The 19,410-nt window shown below is 41.0% G+C and overlaps 1 protein-coding gene across 2 annotated transcripts; it reads left to right on the top strand.

Moving 5' to 3' along the window:
• The first annotated feature begins 1,772 nt into the window (after nucleotides 1-1,772).
• On the top strand, nucleotides 1,773-18,851 carry LOC122425619 (plasminogen activator inhibitor 2-like). Of its 2 annotated transcripts, none has more exons than XM_043444119.1 (8): nucleotides 1,773-1,893; nucleotides 6,073-6,252; nucleotides 10,504-10,623; nucleotides 12,251-12,379; nucleotides 13,044-13,161; nucleotides 16,144-16,286; nucleotides 16,974-17,138; nucleotides 17,660-18,851. In XM_043444119.1, exons 2-8 carry the CDS (start codon nucleotides 6,082-6,084, stop codon nucleotides 18,062-18,064), a joined length of 1,251 nt encoding a protein of 416 aa, XP_043300054.1. In that variant the 5' UTR covers nucleotides 1,773-1,893; nucleotides 6,073-6,081; the 3' UTR covers nucleotides 18,065-18,851. The 2 variants fall into 2 exon arrangements, with proteins under 2 accessions (XP_043300054.1, XP_043300055.1); XM_043444120.1 differs by lacking the exon at nucleotides 1,773-1,893 and adding an exon at nucleotides 5,041-5,063.
• The last annotated feature ends 559 nt before the right edge of the window (nucleotides 18,852-19,410 follow it).

Here is a 19,410-nt window from a genome sequence, read left to right as displayed (position 1 = left end):
AGAAGCCTGGAGGTCTACAGTCCATGGCGTCACAAAGAGTCGGACACAACTGAGCGACTAACACTTTGGGTTAAGTCAGCCCACACCTTTTTGACCAGAGACTCACATTAGCAAGAAGAGCTAAAGATAAGTCTGGCTCTGTGGACCACAGCCAAGCTAAGAAGCTCAAACAGGGCTCAAAGCCACAGGCTTGGTTTCAAGGACACCCTAGATTGTCAACTCAGCTCTTCAAGGGAGACATGGAGCTTGCCACACCAGCAGAGAAGAAGCACGGCGCTTTTACTTCTTTACATCCCTAACGCTTTGGGGATTTCTTATGCATAAAAGTTAAGTGTGCAACTAGAGATTATCTTACTAGGTGAGGTAAGTCAGAAAGAGAAGGACAATGTGATATCACTTATATGTGGAATCTAAAATGTGGAGTGAATGAACATCTGTGGAACAGATTCAGACCTAGTGATCAGACTTGTGGTTGCCAAGGGGGAGAGAGGAGAGGAAGCAGGATGGACTGGGATCTGGGGGCTGGTAGATGCAAACTATTACACATAGAATGGGTATATAACCAGGCCGTACTGTATAGCACAGGGAAAGTATATCCAATCTCCTGGGATAAGCCATAATGGTGTTTGTGTACGCTCAGTCATCTCTGACTCGCATTGTGAGTCACAAAGACCACACATTGTGGTCCTGTGGACTGTGGCCCACCTGGTTCCTCTGTCCATAGGATTTTCCAGGTGAGAATACTGGAGGAGAGTGCAATTTCCTGCTCCAGGGGATCTTTCTGATCCAGGGATCGAATCTGCCTCTCTTAGTCTCCTGCATTGGCAGGAGGATTCTTTACCTGTAGTGATACCTGGGAAGTCCATGATAGCAGAATATAAAAAAGAAACAAACAAAAAAAACTATATATATGTGTGAAGCTGAGTCACTTTGCTGTGCAGTTTTAAATCAACTCTACTTCAATAAAGTAGCACAGTGAAGAGAAGAAAAGATATCTTTACAATGTGTTGGAAACACTTTTCAATAAGCTCTAACAATATGAACATGTTAAAACTCAGCTTCTCTTTCATTACGCATATCTTTCATCTATTTTTACTCCTCAGATTCCTTTGGTTGTATCTAAAAGTCTAGTGATTTTCAGAATCATATTTTTGACATCACAAATTCCAATTAACACCTATAATTTACCCACTTAAAAATTAACTTAAAGTACACAGTGAATTTTCACTTTTTAATTAAAGATAAGATTTATGCTCTAAAAAAGGGCAATTGAAACATTCTTTGGGTGTGGTTTGTGACAGGAGATTAGGGTGGAACCCAGAATTATTTAGGAAATTATAGCTTGAGAAAATGTAAGAGGGTTTAAAATAGAGAATTTATAAGGAAGAAAAATGTGTGTTTTTTGGTTGTTGTTTTTGTTTGTTTGTTTGTTTTCTGTTCCCGAAGAATTGCTTGGGGCTGTCTAGATTCAAAGAAGAAAGGATTCCATTACTTTTAAGTATTGCAAAAAGCTCCCAGGCCATTCTTGTCAAAAGATAGAAGAGATATTGTAGAATTTCTTACTATGACAGCAAGTTATAGCGGAGACTGTTGAAACAAGGGCTGACAGATTTTAGCTAATTTTAACAGGCATGTGTAGGTATTGCCAAATTCTTAACTTTCTGAATGATGTCATCTTTCCCACAAATTTCTTAAATGATGCCTTAGCAAACAAGCATTTCTATTCTAATAATGTCTGAGTAAAATGTTGAATCACTCAAAGGATACAGATAGTGAGAGGGGAAAAAAAAAACGCCATGTGGGAGGGGCAGAGCTTTATAAAACCAGTCATTGCCATGTCTGAACTCTAACAACGCTCAGAAGTCCTTTTCCTGTCAGGCAGAGAAGAACCAGGTATTTCAGTCATTTCCATATCTCTATCTATGAAATAGGGTTTTATTTTGCATACTGGTATTATTAGTATAATGGAAATTAAACTGTGGGATGTTTTCGGAGAATGAGTAAAAATTTAATGCTGTTTCTTGTTTAGTTGCTTGTTTGAGAATATTTTGGTTCAAGATTTGAATTAAATTAAGTTAGACCTAATCTTAAATCTCAGAGGCCAGCAAATGCGTATGTAACATTCATCAAACCAAAATGTACGTTCTGGTTGTGATGTCAGTTTTACCAAACAGCTCAGAATGTGTGTCTCCTTTACTAGTAAGTTAGTGTTTGGCACTGAGTTTAACGAAAATAGCTAGACCAATTAAAAAGAATTATTTTAGTAACTGAAAGTAATTTATAAATTATGTATAAATATGATAAAAACACAAAGAGGACTCAGTTTTCATCTTAAACAACCAGAAATTAGGCAAAAAGCTGAGTGGTTCAGTTCAATACCAGAATATACTTACTGAATTTAGTTTGATAATTGGTCAATTTAGTGAAAGAGAAAGAACAGCCCAGTTAGTTGCTGGATCAACTGAAGTAATAGTTCAAGAAATAATTTAATATCCCATAAACAAATAACTTCATTATGAAAGAAATCAAATACAGAAAAGGTTTTTAATTTTGTCGGGGGAAAACTTGGTAATCTGGAATGGGAAATTTCCTTGAAGTATTGTTTTCTCTGTGTCATTAATTTTTCCGGTCAATTTCAAAATATTTACACTGTGTTGCTGCAAAAAAATTCATTTAAAAATGCTGCAGCAAATGCAAATCTAACGTTCGATGCCAGTGAGCAGAAGGACTGCGGCTGTGGGTCTGAGCGCTTCGTCACCTGCGCCGTTTCAGAGGCACATTTGTCCACTTGTGCTGCGGGAGCCAACACAAACATCTCAGGGACCAGCCCCACACACGCTTTGCATCCGCTTGTTCTTCTAAAGATGATATTCAGCATCAGTTAGGAGTATAACATCTAGAAATCGTTGAAGGTGTATAGCTCACTCTAGTGTTAAGAAATTCACAACAGGTGTTTCCTGTTCTGAGAGATTCTGAAGTCACTCAGGGACTTCGATTTCACGTGGTCTTAGGCAGATTCCCATTTAAATGCAGGGTGGATGTGTGGTAGAGTCAGAAGACACACACACACACACACATATATATGGAGAATCCCAGGGACGGAGGAGCCTGATGGGCTGCCGTCTATGGGGTCACACAGAGTCGGACACGACTGAAGTGACTTAGCAGCAGCAGCAGCATATAATATATATTCATAGATTTCTACAAATATAAACTTCTCAAACCTTATTTGAAAGGTCTGTAAGAACAGCACTAGAGCTGGAATCAGAAACTAGTCTTGGCTTTGAAACTACCTGTGCTATGGACATCTTCATATTCTCATTGGTATAACAGGAATTACTAGCTTTACCAGACAAGTAATTATGCAAATTAAACAGTGAGGCTGAAGGAATTTGGTAACTGTGATATAGACATAACACATTATTTTTTATGTTAAATGAAGTTAATTGCACCAGTCTGAAAGATAAAGTTTGAATGTTTTTAAAACAAGTAAATATATCTGGGGTGATTTAATTCTGTCTTCACTCACTTTTTAATTTTTTTTTTTTAAATAATCACAGTCAACTGAAATTCTAACTTGGCATTAAGAGCCCTCACTGTTAGTTTGTCTTGACACTTAAATTTTGTTAGTGTCAAAGTGACTGACGATTCAGGTCATTATAAAGAATTGGGTATAGGAGAGGTTTATATTAATTAATTAATTGGTAACGGTGCAGACTGTGGGATCTTAGTTCCCTTGACTAGGGATCGAGCCCATGCATTCAGCAATAAAAGTTCAGAGTTTTAGCCACTGGACCACTAGGGAATTCCCAGGCTTAAGTTTATTTTTCTAGCTTTGATTATCTTTTCATACACAACAGAGAAATATTTATGCTATTAATTCTCTGTTTCTGAAATGTTTTCGAGACAATTTACAAAAAAAGATCTACCCAGGAATAATTCATTATAAAGATGATTTTAAAATGTAGAAGGAAGAGGAAACAAATTTCTGTCACCCAGGTTAATCTAATCTCAGCAATGAAGCAAGCAAAAAAGAAACTGTTTTTTAAAACCCTAATAAACCTTCTAGGAGTATTACAAACTGGCTTCCTTCTTCTTTTTATTTCCTCTTTCTAGCATTTCTCAAACCAGTAGCTGGCTGAAACTCTTACACATCGTAGTTAAACATCAGCAGGTGAAGTGTAAGTGACATTGGACAGAGTGGGTTTCTGAAGCTTGAATCCTAGGCTTGAATCCCTGCACCATTACATACAAACTCTGTGACCTTTTATAAGTTACTTAACTTCTCTGGGCATCAGGATGTAACCTATAGAATAAAGATCACAATATGTACCTCACACTGGTCCTGTGAATATCAAATATTAAAGGAGACAAGAAGACGTGAGAGAGTTTCAGGGACAAGTTCTATTTAATCTATTATTTTGTCTTGATTAAATAAAATTGGGTGGTAACTCACACGGGAAATTTTGATACAAATGGCAATCACTTTCTTCACAAGAAATGTTCATGAACTGAACGTTCACACCCATGGACTAGGGAGCCATGAGCCTGGAGGCGCTGCTGAGGGAGCCCAAGGCTATAGAGGGCCTCCTCCAGGGCGGCTTCCCAGCCACCGTCCCCAGAAGGCTTCCTGTGGAGTGATGAATGTCAGCGTCGCTTGGTATATTTATAGATTTTGGTAAGTGCAGGGTGTGTTTGAAGCCATTATGAAAGCATAAGATAGAATCTGTTGGCTAGAACCAGCAGGTACCCGCCCACACCCAGGTGTGTCCAAGCGTTTGACTGCATGTGAGTCGTAGGTCATGGAAAGTGTGTCTGTCATTTATCTTCAGATGGTGGATGGTGTGTGTGTGTGTGTGTGAGCTCCATATATCCAGACGACCCCCACAGGGGGACCTGGTGCTGACTGCCCTGCTAGGGGTGGTGGGAGGAGGGGGCCTTTCCAGCACTCCCAGTAATGAACTGCTCAGCACAGGGGAGCTTTGGAAGAAAGGCTGTGGTGTATGAGTGGAGGGGGCCCAGGAATGAGAGATAGGGCGGTGTGAAATGCCTGCTCTCAAAAGGTGAGTCTAGGTCATTTCTAGAAAGGAGTTTGACCATCTCCACTGGGGCCAACAAGATCGTGTGTGCACATGGCATGTATTTAAATATGTGTGTATTTGCCTCTAGTGTGTGTGATGGTGATGGTTTAGTCACTAGGTCATGTCCACGGATTCTTGTGACCCTGTGGACTGTAGCCTACCAGGCTCCTCTGTCCATGGGATTTCCCAGGCAAGAACACTGGAGTGGGTTGCCATTTCCTTCTCCAGGGGATCTTCCTGACCTGGGGATCGAATTTGAGTTTCCTGCATTGCAGGTGGTCTCCTGCATTTCAGGTGGGTTCTTTACTGACTGGGCCACCAGGGCAGGACCTCGTGTGTGTATCTGTGTGTCTGTACGTGTGATGTGTGTTTGTAGGTACAACACAGAGGTTGAGAGTATGACCCTGGAGGTACCCACCCACCTGGCTTCCATTTCCAGTCCTGTTCCTTATAGTTGAGAGACATGGGCCACTTTTCTGATTCTCTCCGGGCAGTAGCTTTTTCCTTTGTAAGCGCAAGAATAGCAGTGTCTTTCCCACAGGGTTTGTGTAACGATTACCTGGTTAGTACAGGGGAAATGTTGAACACAGCATCTGCTGTACAGTTAAGAATTCAATAAGGGTTATTTATTGCTATTGCTGTTATTATCATTATAATAAGGTGGAGGGTCACCACGTATCACAGGACTGTTCCCTCTGTCTCAGGATCAGCTGTGTAATTGCCCAATCCAGTGGAAAAGGGAAATGTGGGAGGACCCTTTGTATAAAATGAAGGAATTGCCGGGTCATGACAGCAGCTCATTGTACCGAGGGGGAACCTTTTGTGTCTGCGCAGGTCCCAGGGTCACGATGCCGCTGGCCCTGTTCAGTGAAGGGAGAACAGAGAGGCAAGCCCTGGCCTGTGCAGGGTACAGTCTGTACTCTGCCACTGACATCCCTCAAAATGCTGAGTCATCTTGGACAACTGTTGCTTTTCCTCGTTTTCCTTCCAGATTGAGACAATGGAAGAACTTAATGTGGCAAATACAATCTTTGCCCTCAATTTCTTCAAGCATCTGGCAAACACAAGCGCCAACACCCAGAATATCTTCTTCTGTCCCTGGAGCATCTCCTCCACCGTGGCCATGGTCTACCTGGGCGCCCGGGGCAATACTGCAGACCAGATAGCCCAAGTAAGTTTCTGTTGAAGTTCCCAATTGGGACTGAAGGATTCCTGAACTGAATTGCAGAACTGAGCTGATTATATGCTTGCAATATCTGGACTATAACAAAGGCAGTGGCTTGTGGGATCTTAGTTCCCCCACCAGGGATTGAACCCGTGCCCTCAGCCATCATCACAAGCCATTACAACATGTCTTACTTAGATTCAAATCTATAAAAGAGATAGATTTTATCTATCTAAAAACCCTCAGTGGTTGATATGGCAGGAGGATTATTAGAGTTTCTTATCCTGCAATGTTAGAAATAGTTAATAGTGACCATATCTGACATCTGATAAAGTTTATATTTTTTCAAAGAATTTGTGTGCTTTATCTCTTATGGGTTTTCAGACAAGTGTCACTGATGGATGGATAGTGGGGCTGAAGCACTTTTTCCAGGGGTTCCTCTGGTTTCTGCCCTCTCATCTCAGGCTCTTTCCATTTATGTAAAGAATTCCTTTTAGTGGCTTTAAGAGAGTGCTACGAAGAGAACAAAAATTATTCCAGAGCTTGGTCTCCGCACTCTGGGGGAGGCACAGAGAGCAACGTGACTTTAGAGGGCCTCGGCCAACATGCTCCACCCCGTGAGCTCATGTCAACAAAATGGGGCTGAGGGGATGGCCAGTCATCAATGTCAAAGTGGTCAGGGGTGGGACACCATGGTGGGGGATTTCTGTCAGGGCCGCTGGCCTCCTTCCTTGGTGAATGGGCACCAGGTCAGTCAGGGGACCCTTTCATTGAGTTTGGGACTATGGAAATACGTTGAACTACTTTACCTGTACACGGCAATCAACCTATGGGATGAATGCAGGGCTATTAAAATTCACACGACCCTTCATGTCAATGGAGGGCAAAAGCCACTACAATATTCTAAAGAAATTAGCCTCCAATTAAAATTAATTAATTAATTAAAAAAATTCACAGGCTCCTGTCTTCCCTGGGTCCATGACCAGACGAGGTAATTATAACATTAAGATTCTTTCCTAGTCCCATTTATATAGACATTAGCATTGAATGCTGTGAACACAAGCTCTGGTTTCCCGCAAGCGGGGATGCTGCTTTCAGTCACACCAGAACGCCGCTGGCTACTGTTGAGTTTCTCCTGAGTGTCGCACCTGAGTGTGTGAATACAAACAGATGGTTACAGTCTTCCAGGTACACAGAGGCCCATTTAAGGCAGGACTTGTTTGGAGTGGCTCACACAGAGCGTTAGCCAATCTCACCGCAGGAGGAGAAAGGATGGGAGCTTCGCTGTCTGTGTTTGTGGCAGTTTAAACACAAAGACTTACGACAAAGCCCTGTTGCTCAACTCTCTGGTACCAGCCACATTTTGCTAAACTCCTTCCCCTTTGTTTTCTTTGCCTTGAAAAAAAAAAGTAAAGGCAGTGAACTCCATTAAAAGCTTTAGAAAACATCAAGGACTTCTTTTTTTATTTTTATTTAGTTTTTGGCCATGCTGTGAGGCATGTGGAATGTTAGTTCCCTGACCAGGGCTTGAATCCATGCCCCCTGCATTGGAAGCATGGAGTCTTAACCACTGGACCACCAGGGAAATCTTTTTCAAATGTAAAGGAATCAGAAGTTTTTGGTTGTTTTTTTTTTTTGAGGACAAATGTCAAACAAAGTGCTCTAGGTGCTAAAAGTAAAAACCTTGATTTTGACGCCAGAGGGAAAGTAACTTATTGGTCACTCGGGATACAACACAGTTTTTCTGTGTTTGGAAAGTATTTTCTGCACATGGGACAAGGATTTTATATGGGAAGGATTTTATATGCTACATGGGAAGATTCTAAAATTCAAAGGCAAATTGGCTTAATTCTCTACCAAAAAAGAGGAGACACTCTTTGGTTTGGAGGTGAAAGCCTGGACTTTGGGGACAGACCTGCCCATCTTTGGCTGATGGCTTTGCCACTTACTAGGTGTGTAAGTGAAGACATTTAAACGCTCTGAGCCTCAGCTTTCTTGTTTTTTATTTTATTTTTTGAGAACAGCTTTGCTGATCTATAATTCATATTTCATAAAATTCACCCATTTAAAGTTTACAATTCAATAGTTCTTAGTATATTCACAAGAATTGAGCAGCCATCACCACAATCTAATTTTAGAATATCTTCATCTCTCCTAAAAGAAACTCTGTGCGGTCTATGGCTATACCACCCTGAACCCTCCTGGTCTTGGAAGCTAGACAGGTCTGAGCCTGGTTAGTACTTGGATGGAAGACATTCTGTACCTATGAACTATATTAATTTGATCATACGTAATGTGGATGGTTAACCACATATTTTGTACATTAGTTGCAGACCTCTCAAACACCATTTGATAACTCAAAAGAGTCTAGTGGTAACTGCTTTATTTTTAAAATGTGAATGAAAATGTGTATCGAGCAAGATGGGAATGAAGATTACAGTTAACTGGAGAGGTACATGGTGGAACTAATTGTTTTCTTAGCTGATAGTTACAATGTTCCATCCAGGCATCTGAATGTTTTAGGAATTTATCCACAGAATACAAAATCACAGAAGAAAATCAGGGCAGGAGGAAGTCACACACAGTTGGGAACAGGTGTAGCTGGTAAGGCTGGAACTGTTGTAGTGGAAAACAGGGTAAATAGAATAAATAGATACTCTCTTACAGAGCACAGACAATGTGAGATTTGCCAGAATATTTTTACCCAGCTCTTATCTTTAGGATAAGGCCACGGACTGGCCCAGGGCAGGCCGCCTCTCTGGGCAGGGTGCCTGCCTCAGCCTGGCTCAGGGTCACTTCACATCCCCCACACCTGCAAGGACTTTTGCTGTGACCCAAGAGGGCTTCAGTGCTGCCCAGAGACCCTGACTTACGGGTCAACTTCCTTAAAAGGCAGGACAACCAGAGAAGCTCTAATACAAAATATTCCCGCTTGTGTAGCAGCAGTCAGACCGCTTCTTTTCAGAGAGTATTAGGTAGGAACTTATAATATATGATCTGAAGAGCAGAGAAAAACCCCAGAAATCCTAACACCTCTCCTTCCAGCCTAGAAATTCACCATCTGCTGGAAAAACTTGCATTCCTTCCCTTGGCAGAACGTCCACCATCAAACGCATTTACCAATAAGCCCCTCCCTGTCTGGGGCCCTATGGGACTGGGACCCAAGAGATGCTGGAGGTGGGTGTGGGTGGGTAGCAGGGCCAAGCTGAGGAGTCTATAATATTGGAGAGAGGACCTGAGCACCCTGTAGGGCAAGTTTGCACCTGCCAGCTTCACTGTTAGCTGGATCTGCCACTTAAAACATAAAGAAATTCACATTGGGACTTCCTGGTGGTCCAGTGGTTAAGACTCTGTGCTCCCAATGCAAGAGGGCCCAGGTTTGATCCTTGGTCAGGGAACATGTGGAAACTAAAGATCCTGCATGCCTCAACTAAAGGTGGTGCCTGCCTCAACTAAGACCAGGGGCAGCTAAATAAATCCATAAGTGAAAATAAATATTTTTTAAAAGAAATTCATATTGTCATCTGACTCCTGCCATCTGTCCCCAACATGGACAGAAGTGGGGAATTTCTTCATGTGTAAATAACATTTGTGCAAATGTTTTAGGTGATCCCTGGTAATACTGAGCAACCTGTTTTTGTGCTTAAACTAGCTGTGGCTGCTAATTTTTGACAGATTAGAAGGGTATACAGGGCTTCCCTTATAGCTAAATCAGTAAAGAATCTGCCTGAAATGCAGGAGTCCCTGGTTCGATCCCTGGGTTGGGAAGATCCTCTGGAGAAGGAAATGGCAACCCACTCCAGTATTCTTGCCTGGAGAATCCCATGGACAGAGGAGCCTGGCGGGCTACAGTCCATGGGGTCGCAAGAGTCGGACATGACTTAGCATCTAAACCACCACAGAAGGGTATATCATGTAAGGCCACTGAATCGAGAGATGAAAGGTCAGGAGTTAACCGTGTTACTTCTTTCAAGGCAATTTACAAGTTGGGTGATAATTTAATTAGAATGTTATAAATCATCTCATAATAAAAAAATTGTCAAAATGGCCAGTATTTGAATTAGTATAAAATAACTCATGCTAATTCCTATGAAGGGAATCTCACTGACTTACATGAAGAGCCCCTATGCTTGTTGCCCAGACACAAAAGCAGGGAACTAAACATAGGACCCCTACGAGGTAACTGACAGCCATTGGTTTAAAAGCTAAATAATGCAGCAGAAAAATGTACCCAATTTTCTCGAATTCCAATTTTAGGTGCTTCAGTTTAACCAAGTTGGAGTCCACGAAGGCACCCCAGTGACCCCACAGAGCCTCACCAGTTGTGATTTCATGCAACAGATCCAGAGGGACACCTATCCTGATGCTATTTTGCAGGTATCTGACTCATCCGTTCCTAGTTCTTTTATATTTGCTTCCAGAAACTTCTTGTTATAAAGTCACAATATTTATGAAGAAACCTAGTACAATGTCCACCTTTCACAGTAGAAAACTAAGACTCACAGTCCTTGAGCAAATATCCTATGGTCACTCTGATAAGGAAGGGCAGAGATGGGGTAGATTCCAGGCTTTATGACTTACAGGTCAAGACTGTTTCTAAATTCTGCTGCATCAATCTGCCATTGGTTAGGTATGTATAATTTATTCTAAAGCCATGGTAGAGACTCATAGAATACATGTGTGAATGCAGATTTCCAGAGTAAGGGGTGACAAGTAATTGAGGAATGGAGATGGCCAGGCTTGATGACTTCACGAGAGGTCTCTGACCTTCACATATCCTTTATCTCCTCTCTATCTATCTATCTAGGGCTTCCCCGATGGCTTAGTGGTAAAGAATCTGCAGGCAATGCAGGAGACATAGGACATGTGGGTTCAGTCCCTGGGTGGGAAGATCCCCTGGAGCAGGAAATGACAATCAACTGTAGTCTTCTTGGCTTGAAAAATCCCACGGTCAGAGGAGCCTGGTGGGCTGTAGTCCGAAGAGTTGTGTAGAGATGCACTCAACTATATGACTGAGCATAAGCACACATCTATCTATCTATTGTCATTTACGATCATCATCTACTATCTATCTATCTATCTATCTCCCGATCTATCATCATAATAAGCAACTGAACAATAGCAATTTATCTATCTACCTCTTTATCATCATTATTATGATCATCGTCTACTGTCTGTCATCCATTCATCTAATCTATCTCAGGTGAATATCTTTTCCCAGTAATTCACTTCCTTAAACACCAACCATCCATCTACATTATAAGAGCCTGGTGTAGATGGGCTCCTATTGGTAAACGACTTCCCCAATCACACCCGAGTTAGGTCAGGGGGAGATACCTCTCACCGGTTCCTTCCTGGGGACGCTGATGCTCCCCCTGCCTGCCGCCCAGGGAATTACAGACTCAAGATGGAGAGAGGGCCTCTTCTGCCAGGTCTGAGCGGACAGCTGATGGTCCATCTTCAGGGCTCTGACCTCGGCTTCACCCAAGCCGCTTCTGTGACTAAGCCCTGTGTCTGTCATCATGCTCGAAAACTTCAGGTTGGGGACTGGAATTCCCCTCGATTTTATGTTTTCTAAACTCCAGATTTTCCATTGCACAGACTACTCCTTAATTATGCCATGGGACTTGTTTAAGTTATATACATTTTTAAAGAACATGTCTAATGTAACATTTTAATATAATAAAAATTGCTTAGAGACTTTATAGTTTAGCTAAACTATCAAAGGGGCCTGACTTTTCCTAGCATCTCAGTTCTGTCAAAGTTAAATCCAATCCATAGGCAGAGAAATATCTGAAACAAGTCAAAAATTATATGATAAGTTTTAATGTACTACATCCATATGAACAGTATTTCATCATAGTTACCTCCAAAGTGACAGAAAAAAAAGTATATTTTAATACAGCATTTTATTGATATCCTAGAAAAAAATACTATTGCTTCAGAAATATCTTGTTTAGGAGTCCTGAGTTATATAAAACGAATCCCTCCTTTTCCTTTTAAGGCACAAGCTGCCGGGAAAATCCATTCATCCTTCCGTTCTCTCAGCAACGCCATCAACACGTCCACGGGGGAGTATTTATTGGAAAGTGCCAATAAGCTGTTTGGAGAGAAGTCTGCAAGATTCAAGGAAGTGAGTGAAACCTGCAATTTAAATGGCAGGGCTGCAAACTTGCAACTGAGGTCACTTTCAAAGCTGTTTTCTCTGATTCATTCCCAGTAAGTCAGAATTCCACTCGGGCTCGCTTATGGCTCCCCGAGGCCAGGGGACAAGATCCAACGCAGCTATGCTTAGGCTCCCTCCGTGGGTGCTTCCTCTTTCTACTGTAAAAACCTCACATGTAAAGTCACAAGTCAGGAGGAGGGCACAGCTATTCCCAGAACCGCTAAACCCACACCCAGCCTCTCCTTCTGTATCCTGTTCATAATGCAAAGTATGCAGGAGAACAAATGCAGTCGGGACTGGGTTGGGGTGGGTGGTGGTCAAGAGATCGAATAATCAGCCCCCCGCCCCGCCCCCCAGCCGACCTCCCTGCTACCCATTCTTCAGGCTTCCCAATCTTGACGGGAAACCTGTAATTTACAGTTACACCATGGCTAGTTGGGTAACCAGAAGAAGGGCATGGCAACCCACTCTAGTATTCCTGCCTGGAGAATTCCATGGACAGAGGAGCCTGGCGGTCCACAGTCCATGGAGTCACAAAGAGCTGGACACGACTGAACGACTAATACTTTCACTTTCACGTGCTGGATGTATATTCTGTATGATCTTTGTCATTATTGTTTTCACTTTAAAGGAATACATGAGGCTTTCCAAGAAATACTACTCTACAGAACCCCAGGCGGTGGACTTCCTAGAATGTGCAGAAGACACCAGAAAAAAGATTAATTCCTGGGTCAAGACCCAAACCAAAGGTAAAACCAAGGAAATAGTTTCTGCTCTTCTTTCCACATAGAAAACTCTGATTTTTTTTTTTAAGTCCTTAAACTTAGCCCTTACTCCCATCCTTAGTTATTTTAGCTAATGTAACCTGATTGAGCTTTGTGGTGTTTTAAGTGAGAAAAAAAATAACCGAGGCATCCTAATAGAAGATATATATTCAGTACTTCAATAATCTGGTTTTGGATTATTACCTTAGAGTAGAATGTAAGAAGAGGCAGATCTTTTCTAACATAGGAAATATCAGTATTGAAATAATTGTGACTTTATGTTCACTGTGAACAAAAAGAACAAAGGCACAATTGTCAACTGAGTAAGTGGTGTGAGAATACCAGCAATGGAAAAAGGAGAGATCATAAAATTTTAACTCTTTCTTCTATTGCACCCTTCAGAGTCAGCATGTTGTCAAGTTCTCTCAGCCCCTGCTTTATCTCTCATTGATCATCTAAGCTATTTCTACCTTTGTTACACATGTACTCAGTTCTTAACTGACTCATCCAAGATTCCACTATCTGGTAGTGGTACATTTGGGGTTCCCTCTTCTTCTGAGCCTTAGTCTAATTCTGGAATTCTTTAATTTAATGTTCAAAGAGTTTGATAACTTAATGCAGAAAACATATTTTCACTTATCTCCTATGTTTATTTATTTACTTTTAAATAAGTTTTTATTTGGCTGTGTTGGGTCACAGTTGTGGCATGTGAAATCTAGTTCCCTCACCAGGAATTGAATCTGGGCCTCTGGCATTGGGAGCATGGAATATTAGCCACTGGACTACTAGGGAAATCCCTACATCCTATGTTTAAAACATTATTTCACGCCATAGTATGCCATCCTGCTTTCTTAGCTACCATAATAGAAAAAAACACTTGTACTAAGTTCTGTAGAATTGAAAAAAAGTATTATTGTTTCTCTGAAAATAGTTCACCTACTTCAGTTCTTCATTTCTAGATTTTTAAATTACTGCTTTAAAAGACTGACATACCACTGACAAAAAGAAAGTGGAGAAAGTGAAGATTTAACAGAAATGAAAGTCAAAGCGGATTGCAAAATTAAAGAGACACATGAAAGCTTTCTATTTTGGAAACTGCAAGAATTTCCCTTCTTTCTAAGCATTTGTGGTGAATGGCTATAAATCAGTCAGTGGAATTGCAAAAATGCCAAATAGTCATTTGGACTGATTGTTTTACCAATTTTTATAGTAATTTGAGAAAAAAATTTCTTTTTTCCTGGTTATGATCAAATACTACATGTCACAAAGTTAAATAAAGTCCCAGCAGATTTCCAAGTAGTAACCAGGAATTTTAATTGCTAGGGGGTATACTGAATGAAGATATTGAATAACTATACTGAAACTGGTCAGACTACAGTGACCTTTTCGCTTGAGTCTTGTATCTGTCAGTAGAAATGGAAGATGGTGGAATTCTGACCAGCTCACAAGCATTGTGACCTTGGAAAGGTCATTAATATCTCACTGTAGTGTCCATGTGTGTTGTTGTTCAGTTGCTAAGTCTTGTCTGACTCTGCCACCCCATGAATTGCAGCATGCCAGGCTTCGCTGTCCTTCACTATCTCCTGTAGTTTGCTCAAACTGATGTCCATTGAGCCAGTGATGCCATCTAACCATCTCATCCTCTGTTGCTGCCTTCTCCTCTTGCTCTCAATCTTTCCAGCATCAGGGTCTTTTCCAATGAGTCGACTCTTCCCATCAGGTGCCAAAGTATTGGAGGTGCAGTTTCAGCATCAGTCCTTCCAATGAATATTCAGGGTTGATTTCCTACTTGTGTAAAATGACACTAATAATACTCTGTTACTAGAGTGGTTGTGAGATTAAATAAAGTAATGTGGTTGAAGTATTGCAGAGCAGGCATTCACTATAAGTGGGCTGGTTCTTAAACAAACTTAAAAGAAAAATCACCCTCAGATATTATCATTTCTGGGGACCGTTTGGGGCTCAATCATTCACTCCCTTCTCTGTGTTGTCACAGTACTCTGAAATATTCAGCTCTCTTATAGAACTTATCACACTTTTTTCCCTAAATGATTTAGAGTGTCGCTCCAATATTCTAAGCCTCCCCAGGGCAATTCTTCCTTTATTACTTAATGGAATCTGTGCTATTCCTTATGTAGGTCTAGCACAACTCCCAAAACACTGTTTTTGGGTGAATCAATGAGACCCATGGGCTGTCTAGACCAGATCTAGAAGCCCTGGTGACTTACTGGGGAAATGCACTATTATATTCCTTGTTAGTGTTAGTCACTAAATTGTGTCCATCTCTTTGTGATCCCATGGACTGCAGCCCGCCAGGCTCCTCTGCCCATGAAATTCTCCAGGCAAGAATACTGGAGTGGGTTGCCTTTCTCTTCTCCAGGGGACCCCCACCCCCCCAGGAACCGAACTCAGGTCTCCTGCATTGCTGGCATATTCTTTACCATCTGAGCCACCAGGGAAGCCCATTATATTCCTTGAATCTCTTTTTCACTCCCATCTGAATGAACTAGCTTCATATAACTACAAAACTTTAAGAAAACAGTATAAAAGGAATTTAAAATTTTCTGGGACTTCTCTGGTGGTCCAGGGGTTAAGACTCTGCACTCTCAAAGCAAGGGATACAGGTTCAATTCCGGGTCAAGGAAATAAAATCCTGCATGCAGCACAGTGTGGCCAAAGGAAATAAATAAATAAAAGAAACTTTAAAAAAATTTTCCAAGTCTGATAGTAATTCTAAATCTTAATTATATTACTTCTTCATTTTCTCTTGAATTTTGTAAACCTGAAAAATTTGGTCTGGGTTTTACTTATGATTTAAATAAATTAGAAAAATTTGAATGTGATATCAGTATCTCTGCAGAGTATGATAAATGTGGATGCTGAGCTTGATAGTGACTCAAAAGATTCAAGAAATCATAATGACTTCATAATTGTTAATCATGAAACCTAAACATATATTTTCTGTAGGCAAAATCCCAAACTTGCTACCTGAAGGTTCTGTTGATGCAGACACCAAGATGGTCCTGGTGAATGCTGTCTACTTCAAAGGAAGGTGGAAGACTCCATTTCAGAAGAAATTAAAGGGACTTTATCCCTTCCGTGTGAACTCGGTATGAAACAATGACAACAAATTGAATTTTCTTAACATAGATTTTAGGGCTTTTGACAAAATAGAGACAGGATAATTAGGGACCACTCACTGATACCCATACGTGATTTGCTATTAATAGTTATAAGTTATGCACACTGGATAGTTTATTGACTCTTTCAGGTTATTGGATAGCACTCAGTAATTTTCTGAGGGGCCTTATGAGCAGTGTTGAAGACCATGGGCTTTACAATTACACAATTCTGGACTCACATTTAGGCTCTACTACTGACCAACTATGATATTGCTTGTGGTTCATTCATTCCATTTTTTGATTTGTGAAACTAGGATGATAATTTCCAACTCAAAAGGTTGTTGTAAGAATTCAATGAGATTTTTCAGAGTTCTTGACCCCTAGTAGGTACTGAACAAATGTTTCAGTATTATTATAATTGTCCATCTTATTATTAGTTGATACTACTTTGAAAAAAATGAAATAGATCAGAATCACTGTGAGAGCATGCAAATAATAAGTTTCTATTTTTAAAATATATTTTGACATTTCTAAACAAATTTCAAAACAAATTTTTAATTTTTGAAAAGCATATTTCTTCAGCATGATAGCATAACCCATTCTCTTTTATGTCTGATTGTAAATCTTTTGACATCTTACTATCAACTTTCATGTTTTACTTTTTAATTACTTTAGACTCAGCGCAAATCAGTAGAGATGATGTTCCTGAATGAAAAGCTAAACATTGGATACATAGCAGACCTGAAGGTCCAGATTCTAGAACTCCCATATGCTGGCAATGTCAGTATGTTCCTGCTGCTTCCAGATGAAATTGCTGAATCCTCTACAGGCTTGGAGTTGGTAAGAATTCCAGCTTCCATTGTTTTAAACTTCTGGGACTAAACGCACCTTTGCACATGTTGTTGTTGTTGTTGTTATTTAGTCGCTAAGTCACGTCCGACTCTTTGGGACCCCATGGACTGTAGCCCACCGTGCTCCTTTGTCCATGGGATTTCCCAGGCAAGATTACTGAAGTGGGCTGCCATTTCCTTCTCCAGGGAATCTTCCCCATTCAAGGATCAAACCCATGTTTCCTTTTCCTTTGTCACTGAGCCACCTGGGAAGCCCTTGCATATACTACACCCGAGGAAATGGTGTGCAGTTTGGATATGTGAACTGGTTTGAGAGGAACTGTGCCAGGTTACCCACTGTCATTCATAAGCCTTAAACACATGTCATACATGCTATCTTCTTGCAAAATTTTTACCAAACTATTAAACTTTGATATCACCTACAGTATAGTGAAGTCATTGGTTGCCAACATTAGAGGTTGTTGTCCTTCTCTGCTAAGCACTCATTGGTTTTATGTTTTGGATTCGTAGCTGGAAAGTGAACTCACCTATGACAAACTCAACAAGTGGCTCAGCAAAGGCACCATGGCTGAGGATGACGTGGCGGTGTACATCCCCGAGTTCAAATTAGAAGAGCGTTATGAACTCAAGACCATTCTCACAAGCATGGGCATGGGCGATGCCTTCAGCCGGGGCCAAGCCAATTTCTCAGGCATGTCAGGAAAGAATGACCTGTTTCTGTCTGAAGTGTTCCATCAAGCTTCTGTGGAAGTGAACAAGGAGGGCACTGAGGCTTCTGCCGGCACTGGGGCCATCATGACAGGGAGAACAGGTCACGGAGGCCCACAGTTCGTGGCAGACCATCCTTTCCTCTTCCTTATCATGCACAAGATAACCAAGAGCATCCTATTTTTGGGCAGATTTGCCTCACCCTAAATTGAAAGCTTCTGTTTCTGCACAGGAATTTGTAAAATGAGTGTAAGCCTCAGGATTTCTGGCAGTGCCGAAACTTCTCTGCATGTTTCTGTTTTTCTGAAAACCTTTTATTACACACTAACTAGAAACACAGACATGGCGTGACATCTGTGAATCATAACATTACCCCCCTGTTAATCATTTGGCCTCCTAAAATGGGATGATATCTCATTTAGTTCTTATTCTCAGTTTATTTTATAGCATTAACTTTTACTGTATTATTTATTATTTTATATATTTTTTATTATGGTCACTGTCTAGTATAGTTGATACATTTACATAAGCCAGTTATCCCTTATTTTTCTTTCTAAGGCAATATATGTATTTTTGGGCTTCCCTGGTGGCTCAGAGGATGGAGAATCTACCTGCAATGCAGGATACCTGAGTTCGATCCCTGAGTCAGGAAGATCCCCTGGAGAAGGGAATGGCTACCCGTTTCAGTGTTCTTGCCTGGAGAATTCCATTGACAGAGGAGCCTAGCAGGCTCCAGTCTATGGGGTTACAATAAGTCAAACATGACTTAGTGACTAAGCATGCATGCATATGTATTTGTTCTTATAATGAAGGATAAGTAGGTGGCCTTCCATGACCTTTTGTAATAGAAACCTAGAAGAAAGCATTGAACAACAGGGAAATATATATTGTGTGCATTTCTAAACAAATGTCTAGCATTATATATCACATACAAGTGGCTGTAACTTATGTAAGGTTGCAAAAATACAGAAAATAAACCTATTTTCACAAACCATTTGCTTGTTTACATTCTATTAGGTCTTTAGGTTATAAGACCTGCTTATCTTGTTTCTCAGAAATCAGGCATCGCAGCTCATTTGTGAGAGCCAAGAAAACAGAATAAAGGAGCCAAGGGAATCACCAACTGCTTTGCAAGGGGCCCCAGTGTTGGGGGTGAGGTGGAGCTGTGTGAAAAATTGATTAGAACTGCCTTCTCACAGCAGAAAAACATATAACACTTCAAAATGATAGTTTGGGTCAGAGTTCTTTGGGGACCCCTGTATTCAAATCAGGACATCAGGAATAAACACCGAGTCTAGTGGTTGCAGACATAGCATGAAGGTCATAATCACTGAGTGAGTTGACAGAGAGTTCAGAGGGGTAGAGATGAGCTGGGCACAAAGGTGGAAGGAAACATAAGTTGACTTATTTTAAGTGTGTTTGCTTCAAATAGCACTGAACACTTTTGTGTGGATCAGCAGCAGAGAAGGACAAAATTTAATTCTTGAGAACTAAGGAAGATCTGAGGTTTAGGGAGTCTGACCTGGCTGCAGAAGTGTGGCTGGATCCTGAAA

Source organism: Cervus canadensis, chromosome 23, assembly GCF_019320065.1.
Source record: "Cervus canadensis isolate Bull #8, Minnesota chromosome 23, ASM1932006v1, whole genome shotgun sequence".
NCBI lineage: Eukaryota > Metazoa > Chordata > Mammalia > Artiodactyla > Cervidae > Cervus > Cervus canadensis.
Note: the sequence above shows the minus strand (reverse complement) of the source record. Positions and strands in the feature narration are given on the sequence as shown.

Coding starts and splice junctions, on each gene's coding strand:
- LOC122425619 (XM_043444119.1), top strand. CDS start 6,082: ATGGAAGAACTTAATGTGGCAAATACAATCTTTGCCCTCAATTTCTTC. Junction 12,380..13,043: donor AGTCTGCAAGATTCAAGGAA/GTGAGTGAAACC, acceptor TTCACTTTAAAG/GAATACATGAGGCTTTCCAA. Junction 16,287..16,973: donor ATCCCTTCCGTGTGAACTCG/GTATGAAACAAT, acceptor TAATTACTTTAG/ACTCAGCGCAAATCAGTAGA.